Source organism: Grus americana, chromosome 9 (genome assembly GCF_028858705.1).
Source record: "Grus americana isolate bGruAme1 chromosome 9, bGruAme1.mat, whole genome shotgun sequence".
In the NCBI taxonomy this organism is placed as follows: Eukaryota; Metazoa; Chordata; class Aves; order Gruiformes; family Gruidae; genus Grus; species Grus americana.
In genome coordinates this window covers 13,351,317-13,369,496 of record NC_072860.1, presented here as the reverse complement: position 1 = coordinate 13,369,496, position 18,180 = coordinate 13,351,317, and the positions used below count along the sequence as shown (strand labels likewise).

The window sequence follows — 18,180 nt, the reverse complement described above, 5'->3', positions numbered from 1 at the left end:
CCCTTGTGGGGGAGGCTGACGCTACGCAGATGGAATACAGTGGGAAATCCCAGGTAGCTTTTCCTGCTCTGTGCATGGGAAATGCTCACTGGGGGCCACCTGTAGGGAAATGCAGGTAATCAGCTCCTCTGTCTTTACTGGATACCCTGAAGAAACAGAAACATAAATATTGAATTATAGAGATAGAATTTGTGTAGTCTCAGAATACATACGTACGTTATAAAGCAGAATTTTAGGTCTAATGCGTGCAGTTAGCCAGTGGGTACATTGAAGTGTTGTCTCTTTGTATTCACAAAACACTTTCCCCTCTTTCCATTGGTGCAAACGACTTGAAATGAATAATATTTTTCTTGTTTGTTAGCATCATCTCCCCCTGTTGTCCATCGACATAAAATGCAGTGTTCTGGAACATGAGAAAGGCAATACATTTCCTCCAGTTCTTTGTAAGCTGATTTGAAGTAGACAGACACCTTCTGAAGTTTTGTGCATGCTGTGCTCTTTTTTCCTTTGCTGCAACAAGAAAAGCCTTTTCTTTTAACCTGGCTTCCTTTGAAGAAGTAACTCAGGAAGCTTCATGGCCTCTCAAGGTAAGTGCGTCTATAGCCGGTATTTTTAGATCATGTTTACAGCAACCTACAGTCTTGTACGTTTCCAGCAATCAGCAGTCTGATGAAATGAGAGTTTCAGGCTAAAACCACGTCAGCCAAAGCACAGTTGTTTTGTCTTCCTTTAATTTCTCAGCATTCAAGAGGCTCCTAAGGAGACTAAAATCCATACTAGAATGTTATTTGAATAAAATATGTTACAAAATGTTAGCATCTGCATTCCATCAGAAAATTTAGTGTTTGTCTCTCTGTGCTTAAACCTGCTGGTACAGAATGCGTGGGAAGGGCAGGTACTGAACCAAGGGTACCACTATTTTTGCACACTTCTTTCTATTCCACTTCGAAAATACCAAATCAGCAAAAGATTTTCACTTTCAAAACTGGCCAGAGTCCTGATGACCACGCAGGGAAAATAAATATCTGAAGAATAACTGAATTTAATCAGATTATTCCTATCCGGGTTCATTTTTGTCATGTATTGTCTTTTAGCAGCAGCAGGTTATTGGCAAACATTGCAGCATGCTGATGTAACCAGCCTTCTAAATTAATTTTCTCTATGCTTTCAAATACTTAAATGAAGTAGAAGGACACAAATCTGTTTTTTCTGAACATGAATGCAGCTCCACAGAGGTCACCCTGTTGCGATGTACAGAGGCAATGTTGGCCCAGGGAGTTTCAGCAATGTCTATTTATGTTTGCCAAACGTTTACCCCCCTTTGCCCCCAAAATACTCAAAACATTCTGCGTTTACAACACTAAAAAGTATACGGCAGCAAGCAGGTTTTACAGCATTGTTGTACTCTTGCAATATACTTTTTTTTTATTTTGCTTGTCTTTAGCCGTATAAGAGAGATCTGGATTTGTATATTTTTCATGCATAGTAGTTAACAGAAGCAGCAAAATAGTCATGTTGTGTAATATGGTTTTCATAATGAAGGAACTTGATAATATACTTTTTTTAGGAATGAGTAACTCTACAAATGATGTTTGTACTGAATGCTCAGTGTATCATATGGTAACTTTTAAGTTTTCCCATACCATAAATGAAATGGGAAGCATCCACAAAAATAGACAGAGTGTCAGAGTAGCTTGGATTGTCATCAATATTTAATGTATTTACTGTTTGATTTTTGTATAGCTTAAAATTTGACAGGTAGGACTGTAATTTGTTGTCTTTTTTCTCTTTATTATTTGAGAATAACACTAACACTCGGCCACTTCATGGCATTTCATGTAACAACAAGAGTTAGGGCAGTAACAGAACCCTGTGAGGTAAAATGATGCAGAAGACTATATAAAATATTTATTACCCAGTTATACATTTTTAAAAGCCAGCTACAAATTCAAAGGGGTTACTTCTACCTGTGGTCTCAGACTTTGAAAGAAAGCAGTGGCTGCAAAGACAAATTAAGATCAAAATATGATTAAATGACGAATCAGCCACAGCGAGTTCAAATAATGGTGAAAGGTCTCATTTAAGCCCATAACAGCAAAAGAGGGCTTCAGACTTAGAGCCAAAATTCCTTCTGGACCTCAAACGCCATCGTGCCTAAGTATTGTCACACATGAGAGAAAACCGATCGTTTTGGGGGCTGCTCTACTGCCGAAGCGCGGGGGCTCAGTTTAATACGAGGATTTGCCGTTTATAGGCAGAGAGCTTCAGCTTGCTCCTCCTTGTTCCGGCAGAGCCAGTGTTACTGACGGCTGCGGAAAGATGCTCGTAGTAAATCCGGGAGGAGTTTGTGGAGAACCAAATGGCTGAGGTGATGGCTGCTCTGTGGGATGGTGCCTGTGCCCAGGAAGGGGTTACAGGTGCCTGTAATAGTAAATACTCTCGTTACCTTCACAGCACTGGCCAAGGTAACCAGCAGTCTGTCCTAAAGGACGTGTTTACAACAGCAAACGCAGCTTAATGATGTCTGATCTTTTCATTAAGATAATAATGAATAACACACTGTAAGAGGCTGTGTAGACTTTGATACCAGGGTTGTAACATCCAGCTTGGGGAATCTGAGATCCCTGGAAAGGTTATCGCTAATTAAGAGAAAATATGCATGCCCTCAAGATGCTGGAAAGCATCTTGCTAGAAGCAAGCCCTCAGCAGCTCGGCGTACATCAGCACGCCGGGCGGCTCACGGGGAGCAGGGCTGAGCAGCCTGCGCTGAGGAGCTCGCGGCCACCCTGCGTGTGAGTGCAAACCAGCTCCAGCCTTCTCACGCGGAGTGCTCACAAGCTGTCGCAGCGGATTAGGGGCCCTCCAAGACCGCATCTCCTGAATTAGCTTCGTCTACAGTGATTGCATACTCTAAGGCTGCTTTATAAAGTGAATCAGAGTGCTCCAAGTGTAGGACTATCAGGAGATTCGTTTCAGATTCACGCTCCTGATCTGACCTAAGATGCTGATACAGTCACGGGCAGAATGTGACATTACTGTTCCAGTTTTGATCCAAGCAGGTAGCTGCTGTTTGGCCCTGTGCATTTCCGATTTATTTTTTTTTTTCTTTTCCTGCAGAATCTCAGGGACAAACAAACCCAGTCTTTAAGGATTACCTCCCTGGTTCTTCTGACCTTCCTGCACAGAATAAGCCTGTTGAACCAGCAAGTCTCTGGAAGCAAACATCACACACTCATAACTTGCCACCTGGTCTGGAGTACCTGAACCAGGTCCTGAATCTTTCCAAATATTAGAATTATTTTGTTTTCCTCATAGACTACTGTGATACCTTGGGAGATGGGGTGGTTTCGGTTTTTTTCTTGGGGGAGGGGTAGGTGGAGATGGAGAAGCTTTTTTGTTCTTTGGTATTACTATAAAATAAGGAGCGTAGGAATGACAAGCCTTCCTTTATTGCTGCCATTCATTTGTTGTGGATGCAGCTCTTCTCGCACCAAACCCACGGTTTTGTTCCCTCTAGGACTTCTTCTAGGTCGTAGTATTACCCCTCTCATTGTCCCCCTAGTTTCCTTCCAGCTCCTTAAGAGCTCACCCTCAGGGAAATGGCTATCAAACTCCAGCTGGCCTCAAAAAGACCGAAACAGGCAGTGTGTGAAGGAATTGTCACCTCCTTATAACCCATCCTTTGAGGAACGTGAAGGTCTTCTGAGCAAACTCCTTCTGTCAAGGACAGTGCTCTCCAGGTCAGAGGTAAGGTCCTGGGGAGGCAAGCTCCCAAGGAGACAACTTTGTGAGCGTGAGCCTGGGTGGCTACAAACCCGCACCTGCTCTGCGTCGGGTCACAGGGCAGGAAAGTGCTAGTGCCCGGGAGAGGGAAGTGGACGTGTCCTACTGCTAAACGTGCGGCTGTCCATCTCGCTCTGTGAAACCTCTCAGCTCCTGGAGCTCAGACCAGTGATGGTCTGCAGCTCTGCTCCAGAAGTTTCATCTCTTCCTTCATTTTTTTACTGGGAGGGTGACTCCCTGATACCTCTCTGACACTGACTCCAGTTTGTGGAGTTTATTTCACGTGTGGCTGGATTCTGCCGCCCCTGTCACACGCGCTGAGTGACGCTTCACACGCCCTGCCTGGTACGGGCAGGGACAGAATCAGGTCTCCAGCGCAGCCAGGTGGTGATTCTCAGAGGCGTGCTTCTGCTGTGTTTGTATTTCGGTGATGATGGGAAATGTTTATTTCACTCCAGGTCTGTATTTTAGATAGACATTTCTGGTAGTTTGGTACAGAAGCAGAAATTGAATGTGTTTTATATTTGGAGCTAAGTTACTTAGATAGTTAATGAAACTGGGACACCCTTCAGAAACAATCTTTCACGTGGAGTTATGATTTTCATTTCACGGTGCCCATGCACAAAATGATATGTGTTGTCAATTACGTGAGCGTTTGCTCACAGGCTGCGGGAGCTACATTTTTTAGTCTAAAAGTGATTGTGATAGTAAATACTTGGCAGGTTACATATTCCGTCTCCTGCACCAACATGAATTATACCTCAGATTTACCCATACAATGTGGGCAAGCAAATTCTATTACTCCATTTTATAGAAGCTTTACATCTGACATAGACAAAAAAGCAAGTGGCTGTCAGAACTATAACTAGAGCTCAAGACTTCATTCACGCTTCTTCTCGGCCCACTAACCATGTGTCTGTGCTGCAGCCCTCGCTAATTATTTTCAATTTTCTCTGCAGTCTGAAAAGTGGAAAGCATGTGTGCAATGCTGATTATTGACATATACCCACAGCTAGAGTTTCCGTGCATTGTAGAACGTTTTGGTGTGCGATGCTGAAGTCATACTGACTGTGTGACTAATGAAACAAGCTCGTACCGGATCGATTGCAGCAGAAAGGAGATCCAGCCAGCAGGGAGAGGGCTGCCTGCGGAATGCATGTGGGATTCACAGCTGCCGGGGTGATCCCTTGGGATTTATCCTGATGGACTAAGAGATTCTCATGTACTAAAATTCTCAAACGAATGATGGTTCTAGCAGAACTGGGAATTTTTGATGCCATTGGGAAAACTGGAATACTGTGTATCCTTCTGGTTGTGTGTGTATTGGGGAAAGGTGGGTTCAAATAGAAATAGGCACAGACAGGTGCTACTGGAAGGACATGGGGAATAGAGAGAGAACCTGCTTTAAAACAAGACTGAGTGTTTCATCTTTAGACTAACAAAATGCTATCAGAGAGGGAACTGTGACAGCTTTCACCCTTAGAAGAGTAAAAGAACTTGTGGAAAAGAGATACATTTAATTTATAGAATGATATTAGCAGAAGAAAGATTGTACAGAAAGTGGTTGTGAATAAATGCAGGATAAAAAATAGAAATGAGGTCCTGGGATTATCTCCAGCAGGAGTGGGGAAGATAGATGGATAGATTTGAGAAAGCTGAATATATTTCTTAATAAGACCATGACATGTTTGACTCTGAAACAAGGATCCAGATTTAGTGAATCTCAGAGATCCCTACAGTCTTCTTATAAGCAGCAACTCAAGGACACAGCGTATTGTGCTGGATGAGAGGAAAAGAAAATATCTGTCGTGTACGTTAAGGCCAGACGGCAATATTTCACTCTGCAGATACACACCCGGAGTCATTCAGGCTGAGGAGCGATTTGCTCAGCTGTTCAAGGTGCACCAGAGAAGGGCAATAAACTGCTTCTGCCCTGGCAAACTGATACCATGCTCTCTGTCATTATCACAAAAGTGACGCTCTTTAAACAATTTCCTACAAAACAAGTTACCCAAACCTCATTGTTATCTTCCAGCTCACAGCCATAGTTCACAAATTGGCCAGTGCCCATCACAAAAATCAAGGGAACCTTTGCCCATATCAGTAATAGACAGATGAGACCTCGGAGAAGAATTTTCCAAGTAGCTCGATAGCTACTTGTGCTGCCATTCAGGCTTAACCAATTTTGTAAGAAGCTTCTTAGTTTAGACTCGGTTAGACTGATCAGGTGTAATTCTAATGCCCACAAACCTGAATTCTGAGATTTAGCTGTGTAGAAGGAATTGTAACACATCTGAGCTCAAGAGGACTCAGACCCTTGTAAACCAAAGGGCTTTAGATGCTTTCAAATGCAAGCGCAGGATTCCTTTAATCCTCAAGTGACCCTCTAAAAGAGGCCTCGGAATAGCTGCCCTGCAGAAACCAGGAAAGGCTGGCTTCTTCTGCCTAACAAGTGCTATCACCACCATGTCTCAACATTGTTTATAGGTTGTACACAGTAAACCAATACACAGACCAAAATCACACAAAGCTTTTAACTCTTCAGGCTCGTTAGTTTTCTTTTCCCTGTGAAAGTCTGTGTGGGACAAAGAAATCCATTTTAAAGTCAATGCTAAAATATTAAGATAACCCTGCCATCTTTAACTTGTATATTCTTATTTCATCAGCAGAGCACTTCCTGTGAGCACCAAGAATTCACGTATCTCATGAAACCTAAACTACAAACAGCAAAGATTCTTGGGAGAAAATTTTTAAGTCCAAATATTTTTTATTATTTCAATTACTGGCATGCACATTGCAGAGATTAATGAAAGGGATAAAGAAGTTTCTTATTTACCAGCTTTTCCTTGCAGCCTGAACTAGCTGCAGGAGATGACTAGAATTGACAAATGGCTGCAACAGTTTGAATACGTACCAGGGAAGATTTATCAATTGTAAAATATACAGACGCTGGAGAGCTGTGACATGTTGGTCTCAGAAGGTCGTTGTGTGCTTTCTGTCTGCAGCTGTGAGTAATGGCAAAATCCTGTGCCAAGCATTTGCCCATCAGGAATTTAAGGAAAAGAAATTAGCAAAGCCTAAACTATCACATAAAACAGGCATAAAAAGTCACATAAAACTGAAAGGTAGACTGAAATTAAGTCTTGCTGGTTTTATAATACTAATGACTGTTCTCTAAAAAAGAGTAATGTCAGAGGGACGATAAGCACAGAAAAGCTGGCTATCATGGCAAACAGTTTTCCTCCTACATTTGTACCCCGCTCACAGAGGAAGACAGTTTCAGCCAGCTGAGGGTTCCTCTGGGGCGCTGTTGTTTGACTCGTTCTGGCACCCCGGCGTGACCGTTTGCCAGATTCAGGGTGCAGGACTCCCAGTGCCTGAAGTCATAGCGTTACAGGTGACGTGTGCGGTCGTTGGCATCACCCGGCCACCCTGCTGGGCTGCTCCAGCGGGGCCCTGCGGGATGTGGCTACAGCACGTTTCGAGCTGGAGCCCAAACTCATTCACTCCTGCAACCGCCATGGTGCCCGGCACTACCCTTAGCTTTGGGGTAAGGGGCTTCCCCTCGGCCAAGACCAGGAGGGAGGAGCAGGAGTGAGAAGTGGGTCCTGCTTCTCACACACATCTTTCCATCGCTGTGGGCTTCCTCATTCTCCCGGTGAGATTATTTTTGCTCAAACGTGCGGGTGAATTACTCGATCACAGCACCCAATGTCACGCTCTTCAGTCATCGTTTCAGAGATGTCTAGAGTGTATCTAGAATTGAGATACTCCTTGGGCACCCCACTTACGCACTTCGGGAAGCAAAGAAATCCTAATAACAGGGAGATGAGCAATAAAAATAGACAGGCGATCACTGGCAGTCTCAGACCTTTCCAACACCCACCATTTCGTTTTTTTTTTTTTTAAACAGCTGGACCGGATAATTATTCATCAGCAGGTGGAGCTTCTTGAAGGTATGGTGCAATCCTTGTTGATCTTTAACAATGCTGGTACATATATGTCTTCAAAAGGCTTCCAAGTCTTGCCCCCCCCTTGCTGAAGTCATTGCGAAGCCTCCTGCTGCCCTTGCATCAGGCCTGTAACGTGGTGCCAGCTGAAAGCTCACTTTCTGTATGCCTGTTCTGCAGCAAACCAATGAGGAAAGATTACAGTCAGTAGTCTCTCCCTCAGGCACCTCTGCCTTAAAGTTATTAAAGTTGAAGCATCTTTCTAATCCATGGAAAAATTTATTGTCTTTAACAATAAATAACATGCTATAAGAAATAAAGCAAATAAAGGAAGGAAGGTCAGAAGACATAAAATGAAACATAATAGTTTCTCAGAATTTCAAATACTGAACAAGTATTAAGTTTTGCAGGTAAAATATTTTTTAATGTATTTCTCTAATTCAAAGTGTTTTTGGCCTGATTGTTGGACATCTCGCTGAGCGAAAGTTTTGTCATTGGAGTGGGGCAGCCTCATGTTGTTACTTTTTCACCGATGATAAAGTACGAAAAAGCTCAAACCAAAACTCAGGATCTGAATTCTGTTTTGTGACATGTGCTTCAGTGTACAGCAAATCAAAGTCTTTGAACTGAATGTTGCTTCAAAATACAGATCTGACATTATTTTTTTCTTATAATTGTATATTTTCTTTGTGACATTATTTCAAAACAAATTTTTAAGCAGTCTCTGTTCCATAGATTTTTAGAGTATATACTACAGAGAAGACTGGACCTATAAACTTGTATGCAAAGCTGAATTTGGTGAGTCTTGGTAAAGACTAACTCTACCATTTTACTAAGGTAACATACTACCTGTTTTGCTTTATTAGCCATACTTGGCACAGAGACCTCCAGCAAATACGAGATAAAAAACCATTTGGGACAAAGAGTTTACTTTGCAGTGGAAGAAAATGGTTGCTTTGATCGTAACTTGTGTTCGCCTATAAGGTCTTTCACCATAAGGATTGCTGATAACACGGGCCGAGAAGTGATTACAGTGAACAGACCCTTGAGGTGCAACAGCTGCTGGTTCCCCTGCTTCCTGCAAGAGGTGAGTGAATCCTAATTGCCTTTTGCCCGAGCATCTCGCTGTATGTGCACAGCGTTAATGAAGCCTCGTGCAATCTCTGTGAGGACAGCCGGAAGTGGTTGTCCCCCTGTACTCGGCACTGGTGAGGCTGCAACTTGAGTATGGGGGTCAGTTTTGGGCTCCTCGCTACAAGAAAGACATCGAGGTGCTGGAGTGTGTGAAGAGCAATGGAAGCTGGTGAAGGGTCTAGAGCACAAGTCACATGAGGAGCAGCTGAGGGAACTGGGGTTGAGAAAAGGCCTGGAGAAAAGGAGGCTGAGGGGAGACCTTATCGCTCTCTACAACTGCCTGAAAGGAGGTTGTAGCCAGGTGGGTGTCCATGTCTTCTCCCAAGTAGCAAGTAACAGGACAAGACGAAATGGCCTCAAGTTGTGCCAGGGGAGGTTTAGATTGGGTATTAGGAAAAATTTCTTCATCCAAAGGGTTGTCAATCATTGGAACAGGCTGCCCAAGGAAGTGGCTGAGTCACCATCCCTGGAGGTATTTAAAAGCTGTGTAGATGTGGTGCTTAGGGACATGGTTTAGTGGTATGCTTGGCAGTACTAGGTTAATGGTTGGACTTGATGATCTTAAAGGTCTTTTCCAACCTAAACAATTCTATGATTCTTAGGAATTCACACTCACCTCAGCCTTCAGGACTGTGTGGAGGCCTTTGTTTAGAAGTAACTATTGATAAACAAGGCCCTTTTATGAGTTATATTGCCAGCGTGCCTCCTACCTTTCATGGGACATTACTGACGTCCCAAATAAAGCTTCTATATCTGATGGTACAGATGTCTCCCCAGTTAGGTAACACCCTAAAACACTGCTTACCCTGATGCAGACTAACGTCTGTTAGTGCTACAGATGGACATCACCCGCTGTACTGCCAGACTGCGAGGATGGAAAATCCCTGGAGGCCACCAGTGCATCTGGGCACGACTGGGAAGCAGCTCTCCTAGGAAGCCAATGCTTTTCTCCATGGCTCTGCCTCTTCAAGGCCATATATCTCTGGGAAACTGCAGAACTTAGAAATAAGCTGCTTTGAGAGAAAAATGCAGACCTATACGCAATCAGATCTTTTCTCCTTACTTTGACTCTCCTTTATTCAGACATCTTTCTTGGTTTATGAAAATGTTTTATAGGTTAACTTATCTACTTACTTTCTCAGTTCTGCATCAGGATTTTAAAAAAAATAATAATTTGGTAGCTCAGCTAAGTATATAAAAAAGCTTACAGATACTCACTGATTACAATAAAAAAACCTTTTCAGAGCACATGGCTTTTACAAATCTTATATGTAAGATGTTAGCTTCTGGTGTAGCTTTTGAGCTTCATATTGTCCACTATATCTAAAAATGCCACTAGACAGCCTTGTGATATCCAGTTAACAGTTTGGCAAAATTATATATGATTACAATCTGTAAATAAATATTTTGTTGTTATATAAATAATACATTATTTTGGACAGGTATACTAATATAAAATTAGTTTATAAGATCTTTTGTTTTGTTTTGTTTGCTAGTTAGAAGTTCAGTCCCCACCAGGTACAATAGTTGGGTACGTTGTACAGAACTGGGACCCTTTTTTGCCTAAGTTTACTATACAGAATGAAAGCAAAGAAGATGTACTAAAAATAATTGGCCCATATGCAACTTGTGGCTGTTTTGAAGATGTTGACTTTGAGGTATGTTTCTGATGAGTGCTAAGAATTTTAAAGTTTTACTACTTTGAATAATTTCCTCACTCAAAAATCCTGTTATTCTATCCTTAAAAATATTATGTATGTTACTATAAGCATGGAACAGAAGGGCAACAATGTGCATTGGAGTTCCTGACTTGTACACTCTGATCCCTACAGCTGTTTTCTGGACAGGAGTGACAATTCCTTCAAGGAAATAAACACGTCACTAAGTGGAGTCCTTGTCCTTGGCTGTCCATGACTGCTCAGCCACTGATTTCAGCTCAGGGTTTCATCCCATGTGCATTCACTGGTACCTGACTCATAGTCCCTTGAAGCCTGTGACATTTAATCTGCTGCCTTCATTACTGTCAGACTGAGAACCATGGGCAGGATTACTTGTCCAATAGGTCTACATCCATTTGACAACATTCATCAGGAGAAAAATAATTCTGAGGAGCCATTGAGATTCTTAAGGGATGAGAAGGAGAATGGGAGATGCTCAAAGAAACCCTGGATTGAGTTTTCTGATGTGAACAAAATGCTTTGCCGTAGTCAAGGAATCATAAAATAGCTTCTGTGTTGATCAACATGTTAGCCAAATCAGAAGGCTTCAGTGGGTGCTGTCTGAAAGTTCAGTATGCTGTGAGAAACATGCAGATGGCAACATAATTGAGAACATATCTGTCAGTTGTAGGGGACTGTGGTCCACAACAATAACACTGCTGTGACTCAGAGCATATCAGAAACATGAGACAGGAAAAATAAATCATTGTGAAAGAAGAGCAAAAGTGGTATAAACTTTCACAATTGCTTTCCTCCACTTTTCTGTCAGCAATAAAGATGCTGACGTCTTCAAACTTGAGACCCTTTCTTGTGTGGCACTCCTAAAGGCAAATCTGACACTAATAGAGCATCTCAATGATAAGAATAAAAGAACCACCTGACAACTGTAGCCCACTCTGTGTGTCAGGGCACAGTCATTAATTCAGTGGAGATATAATCAATGTGTATTTGATTTATTTACATCTAGGTGTATTCCTATTTTTTATTCGTGCAGGTAAAAGCTCTCAATGAGATGTCAACGATTGGCAAAATTTCCAAGTACTGGTCTGGATTTGTAAACAATGTCTTTACCAACACTGCCAACTTTGGGATCCAGGTCCCTGTAGATCTGGATGTGAGAATCAAGGCAGTAATGATCGGTGCTTGTTTCCTCATCGTAAGTATGCAAACCCAAGAGGTAGACCTATGGAGATAGGCAGACTGAGACCAAAGGGGCCTTTGCTATCAGCTGTGATCTTACAAAGGCATAAGCGCACTGAAAACCCACTACCTAAAATAGATATTAACTGAAAATTTTTAATTTTTATGGCTGCTGGTTTTTTTGTGTGTCCGTTTTGGTTTTGTTTTTTTTTATTTGCTGAGCATCTTCGGGTTGCTGATGTTTCTGTTACTAAACTGTTTAAATAGTATTCCGCATGTAATTCAGTATCTTGCATGGCAGGATCAAATATCACTATACGTGTCAAACCTACCAGACTCCCCCAAACTCCTTATTCTTGTGTTTGAATGGGTGTATGAACCAGAACAAAAGTTATGCTGTTTCTAATGGTAATTTCAAATGGTGAGTGCCACTTTGGTAATTCCGTCAAGTGTTGCATGTAAGACCTTCAGGTCACATGAAATTTCCTACAAAAATTCCCTTGTGATTCATAAAAGAAGAATTATGTGAAAGGAGAATACTCACCGCTAGGTGTAAGGATGAAGTTAAGATGCATGTTTTCTAGAATTACAAAATGATATTTGCTGTGTACCTCTTTTGCCAACACTAATGTGTTAATATTAACATGCTACGGTTTCAAAATCATCTGTAATACTTACATCAGAGAATATAAAACAAAAGGACAAAACTATTTAAATTATTCACTGGAAAGTGTTTGCTTTAAAATGGCAACAACAATTCAGATATTTTGCTTTTATTAGGTTAGAAACATAACTCTCATGACGCTTAAGATTTTTGGATTGTGTCCTCCAAAACTCCTGTTGCTCAGTGGCAGAGTAATAGCAAATGATTGACTAATCTAAGTACTCCTTGTAAAAAAAGCCTACAAGTAAGACTTCTGATAGTAATTGCTGCATTTTTGTACCTTCTTTGCCGTTCACAGTTTGTTTATTTGTAGGACTTAATGTTCTTTGAAAACTCTTTGGATGGATTATAACAAGATGACAGAAACAATAAAATATGCAGAATGTGTTTCAGTAAGTAAAAATGAAAATAAATTGATCTTCTTGCTTTGAAGACTTATACATTAGATACTTTCTAATTCTTTTTCATTTTCTTCCAGAAATCCTTTGAGCTTTGGACATGATTCTGAACTGCACAAATCCTTGTTCCTCATAGGAAAAGAAAGGGAGCTAATGATGATGTTTATTAAAATCTGTCTCATGTAAATAATAATTTCCCACTTACATTTTATGTGCGTTGTAACTAAACACATACTTTTCACACAGAGCACTGTTGCTTTGGAACAGTGCTATTCTCTTCTTTCTCTTTTGATGTTCCTGCATGGGAAATCACGAAAGATTAGATGAAGGCTTGCAGCATCACTGATGAAAGTCTATGTTTAGAGAAGCCTTTGATATTTTGCAAGTGCTGGTACCAGTTACTAACCACATGAGGGTGTGTTCTGGGGGTTTTGCTTTCTCATAATTTTAGAAGTAATTTTATGATTTGTTATTTCATTAATAGTAACAAACTGAGATTGAAAGTAACAAATATAAAGACATCGCCCGATGGGAAGTTCAAGATGTTATCTGTTTGAGTTGAAAGAAGGGAAGTGATGTTTGCTGGTAAATTAATTTTATGGCAAAGATTTGTTTAATGAGTGGCAGCCAGAAATTAGGCTTCCAGTACTAGACTTGGGAATGTAAGCTCTATTCAGAAAATGTGCTCTTCCACTGCTTTTACTGAATGCAGGCCATAAGGTTTGAGAGATGGTCCTCTATGTGCTAGACGTGCACAAATCTTTTCACATTTAAACTGTCCAGCGTTAAGGACTCTTGCTCCCATCTACTCAAGACTTTCCTTAAAAGATTTGTTACTCTTAGCAATATCTGGTGGTTGATGACTTTTCAGCCTTGCCTGAGGCCACCCTAGAACAGAATTATTCTTTTTCTTCGGCAAGGTGAGGTATTTTCTGATAGGACCACACAATAGGAGCTTTTTCTATTTCAGATAGCAGTTTTACATAGCTGTTCATTCCTGCAGTCACACCTCATCATACTGTTCCCAAACATTCCCACCAACCGGTTTTTACTAATACAAGCTTCCTTTGTGGGAACGTCCATGATATATAAGCAAGACATAAACAGAAATTTTTTATGTTGCAAAATATTTGCTGCATGAACTTGCAAAAACTTCATTGATTCCCCAAGAAGCAAACCGGTACCATACAATACTAGTGGTAAAAACAAATGCTACCACAGCCACTGGTCACGTTTCCAAGGGGAATATTTTACAAATCACCGTGAATGCTGGATTTTTTTAGCATGAACTAGTAATTCAATTCTTGCAAATAACCAACACATCAACGGAAAGGAGAGGAGATAATGAATAATTCATAAAAATGAAAAAGAGCTAAATTTATCAGATGATTAATTCTCAACAAATATTTAGACTAATTTTAAATTAATGTTCATGGATATGAATTCAAACACAGTGAAGTCAGGAAGTTGCAACTAATGTTCCCATAGTGAAATTAATTCAGGAATGCTTATAGATTTAAACAGTATGTTTTAGATTATATACCACACTTAGGTATTTATACAGATTTACATATGCCTTGAAAATAATTGTGGTTAACAAGCTCTGACAATCATCATTATCTGTTAACCATTTGATTGCTGGCTCTCGCTGTGACTCTTAGCAGTGCAATCGGGCTGCAACCCGCAGAAGTTGGGAACTCGGAGGGAACCATCGGTGCCGCCTTCCCCCGGAGGACGCGCCCTGGGCAGCAGCTCTGAGCTTCGCGGGCACGAAGCTCCCTCGTGTGGCAATTTGCACTTTTGCAGAGGAATGCAGATGCCAATTCGCTATTCTCACTAGGGTCACGTTGGTGTCAGTCTATTAAATTCAGTCCTTCCAATCTTGGCTTACTCTAATGCAGACTGAGAGAGAGCACCAGATGTTTATATTAATTTATCTCTTTAAATCCCCTTGCCATCTTAGAAGTTATTGTAGCCAACAGGCTTCGGTCTCATGCAAAACCACGTTCTTGCGCTGTTGTTGAGTTGTTTGTGTCTGAACACCCAGCTCAATGCAGTGCCCGGCGAGCCCAGCAGGTCCCCTGCTATCTGCCACGCTTCCTCGGCACTTCCCAGCCTTCTCATGACCCTTAACAAGCCAAAGACATCTTTGAAGCAAATGTGTCCAACCACCATTGAAGTCAATGCAAAACAGGGTCTTATTTACCTGCACGGCTGAATTTGGCTGTGAGTGTTCACATATATACCTTGTGGGTAAGCAATATATACATATATATTTTTTATATGTTGCAACCAGATGGTAGTACTGTATTTCTTGGTGACTTTGTTGCTGTTTAGTGTGTTAGTATGGGGTTTTTTTTGTTTTTTTTTGTTTTTTTGTTTTTTAAGTGTAGTACTTGCATCCATGTATGAGTGTGTCTGAATGCCTCTGTCTATACCCAGCAGCAGCTTCTGGGACATACAGGAACAGGTTCAGTCCCTGGATAAAACAAAGCACTGGGGCTGGGATAGCTCTTGCTGGCTAGAACTTCCTCAGCAGCCTGCTTGACCTTGGTCCCACCATTCGACATCCTGGTAGAAATTCAGTGCCAATGCCAGCACTTTTCAACTGGAAGCTCCTTCTTCTAAACCAGAGCTGCCATATGAGGGCAGGTATTTATCCTTAGCAAAGCTGGTGGAGTTCTGCGTGATATTACTAAAGAAAAGCTAGCGTATATTAAGATTTTAAAAACTCGCAGCTCTAACTAGTAACTCTTTCTTATTAATAGCCATGTGTTCCACATTATGGGAGCTATGTATGCTCTTTACAAATCTCACCTTTCATGTTTCCCCCCGGCTAGGAGTGGCTCTCCAAAGGAGAATTCAGTATTGTCCAAAGGGGGACAGATATTCTCTAAAGCAGATTCATGTCCTGAACATCATCTAGAAAGAAATGTGATTGTTCTAATGAAACAGAAATTTCACTTAAGCCAGCCAAGCAAATAGTTACACACTTGATCACTAGCCAAATTGTAAAGCTGTGTAGTACATAATCCTTGTGTTCAGTAGATGGCAGCAACGGTTCATTAGTACAATATTTAGCTTCCACAGATCACGAGCTGTACCCAGGATGCTGATTCAAGATCAACACACCTTTAACCTCTAATTGATTTCTACCCTTAACAGGATTACTTTATTTTATTTGTCTGATAATAAACCTTTGTCACATGATGCTGGGTTATCTTTATTGCCCACAACTTACAGCTCAATTATTAGTGCCTGATAGTTTGAGATCTGGTAGATGCACGGGCAGAATCCACTCTACTACAAAGTGAGCTCTTCTGGTCAGCCCAAAAGCTATTTTTTGCATCTGGAGCATCTCTTCAGCTTCCACAGGTGGACAGAGGAGAAGCCCCAGCCCCAGGACATTCCTCACCTTCTGCAGAAACAGAAAGTGCTGTGTCTAAAGGCGATTGCTTTGCGGTGGGGTCCCTAGAAATATGGAAGGTTTCTGTGGGTAAAATAACTTTGCCCCCCATGTCATGTCTTCGTGGTCCATCACTATGTGCAGTCCTGGGGCAGAGGGATGGAAACCCCCCGCAGTGCCACAAACCCAGATGACACCACTACCTGGGAAGGAGCTGGTTTGTCCATGGGAAGGTCAGATGCTCTTTATAAGAGAGTGGCAACGCAGCATCTCTGTAAGTCCTGAGATCTTTTGGTCACCTAACAATTTGGTGGATGCAAAAGTACTTCTCTTTGTAGACTTTGATGTGTGTATTGAAAAAAATGTCTTTTTGTTTCAATTGGGTTACTTGTTTTAGGATTAGACAAACATAGAAATTATCCAAAATATACATTTTCTAATGGAGTGAAGTTCATGTTGATGGACTGTGCTTCCAGTATGGAGTCCTGGGGTCAGCTGTGAAGCCCTGCAGCACTGGTACTTACACAGCTGGTTTGTCAGTCTTGGGTTTGAAATAAATTTACTTTACTGTATCACATGGATTAACTCTATCTCCTCCATTTAGTATCCTGATTCTCGGGGAATAAATAATTAGGCAATCTGGCAGAGACCCAAATTCAGTGCTTTCACAGGCTGCAGGTTCAGTTCTGTGTACTTCTTATTACATGGGCTCTGGCAAAGAATAGCTCCTAAAATCTGGATGTTGGCAAACAGATAAGCGTGGAGACTGCTCAAATGCTTAAAGATAACTGAGCACTTTGTGTGCTCTTACTTCTAAAGAACCTAGCACCTCCTAGGTCTAGTCCTCAAATAACTAGGTAATAAAAAATGTTGATGAGAACTCCTGAGTTCTCACATAAAATCCGAATTGAGAGGAAAGTGCCCACTTACTTGAGTGACCTTGTTAGTTCTGCTTGTGGTTTATCTAAAATAAGAGTACTTTCTGGTAAAGGTTGCTACATTAGGCTTAGCGTGGGATGGAATAAAATAAAATAGTGTTATGGAAAAATGCAGGAGGGAACCAAGAGCCCCAGGGTGGCACAGTGAGAGCCGCGCTGCCTCATGGCCATCCCAGGACTGGGGCATCCTCTCCATCGCTTACAGGGAAAGTTGTACTTTGGGTACGCAAGGCTGGAAAATAGGGAAGCACGCACCACGCATTTTCCATCTTTAGGTTTCTATAGGCCAGTCGTAGTATGTCCAATGATGTTTTTATTCTGGCAATTGGGTGAGTATTGCAGGAAAATTCTTCCTGTAAGTCATTTCAACAGGACTCATTAGCTTGATGTGCTTTTCCACTTTAAGGTATTAATTTGAGGGACTTTTTTGCTCTGTGCCAACAACATCGGGTAAGTGCTCTATTTATATTACTGATTTTTTGTATGAAAGAAACCCCAACATACAACAACAATACCCTACAAGCTACTGTTGGCAGTCACTGCTGTTTCGAGAAATACTAGTTTCTGTCTAGAAATGACCATGGACACTTGCTTTTGTTGTTGTTTCAGATGAGCACATTTAGAGAAAGAAAATGTCACGGTGCTTATGTGAAAGCCCAGTATTGCTTTGTAAGTCTTGTCTTAGTCGTCTATGGATTGCTTGCAGAAACTTAAGGAATTTTTGGATAAGGCTAATAACTATTATTATTCTATCCACATGTTATTTCTAGACTCATGAAGAATTATATTTTGCCATTAGGAATAATTTTGGGCTGCTGTCTTTAATAATAATGCCCCTGTGTAACAGCCAGCACCAAAGAGAGAAATGCAGCCTGGGATCAAAATTAGGATCACTACTAGAAATACCTTGTATGCTTTACACTTTTCTAGAACTCAAATGAAAGTTTTGAGCATGTTTTTTAATTACTGCTGGGTTTCATTAAGAACCCAAAAATGTGAAAATATTGTTTTATTTAAACAAGAAAAATCTTATTTGCATTGCAAATTCA

At 41.2% G+C, this 18,180-nt stretch overlaps 1 protein-coding gene across 1 annotated transcript; it reads left to right on the top strand.

Moving 5' to 3' along the window:
• Positions 1–574: 574 nt before the first annotated feature.
• On the top strand, positions 575–12,933 carry PLSCR5 (phospholipid scramblase family member 5). The gene is made up of 8 exons (XM_054835375.1): positions 575–587; positions 3,118–3,269; positions 7,697–7,739; positions 8,600–8,820; positions 10,364–10,525; positions 11,580–11,741; positions 12,703–12,781; positions 12,868–12,933. The coding sequence occupies exons 1-7, from the start codon at positions 575–577 to the stop codon at positions 12,739–12,741; spliced, it is 792 nt and encodes a 263-aa protein (XP_054691350.1). The 3' UTR covers positions 12,742–12,781; positions 12,868–12,933.
• Positions 12,934–18,180: the final 5,247 nt, after the last annotated feature.

Bases quoted from the DNA above. Each gene is read 5' to 3' on its own strand.
- PLSCR5 (XM_054835375.1), top strand. The intron at 8,821-10,363 runs GTGAGTGAATCC...TTTGTTTGCTAG, and splicing joins TCCCCTGCTTCCTGCAAGAG to TTAGAAGTTCAGTCCCCACC. The intron at 11,742-12,702 runs GTAAGTATGCAA...GTTTATTTGTAG, and splicing joins TCGGTGCTTGTTTCCTCATC to GACTTAATGTTCTTTGAAAA.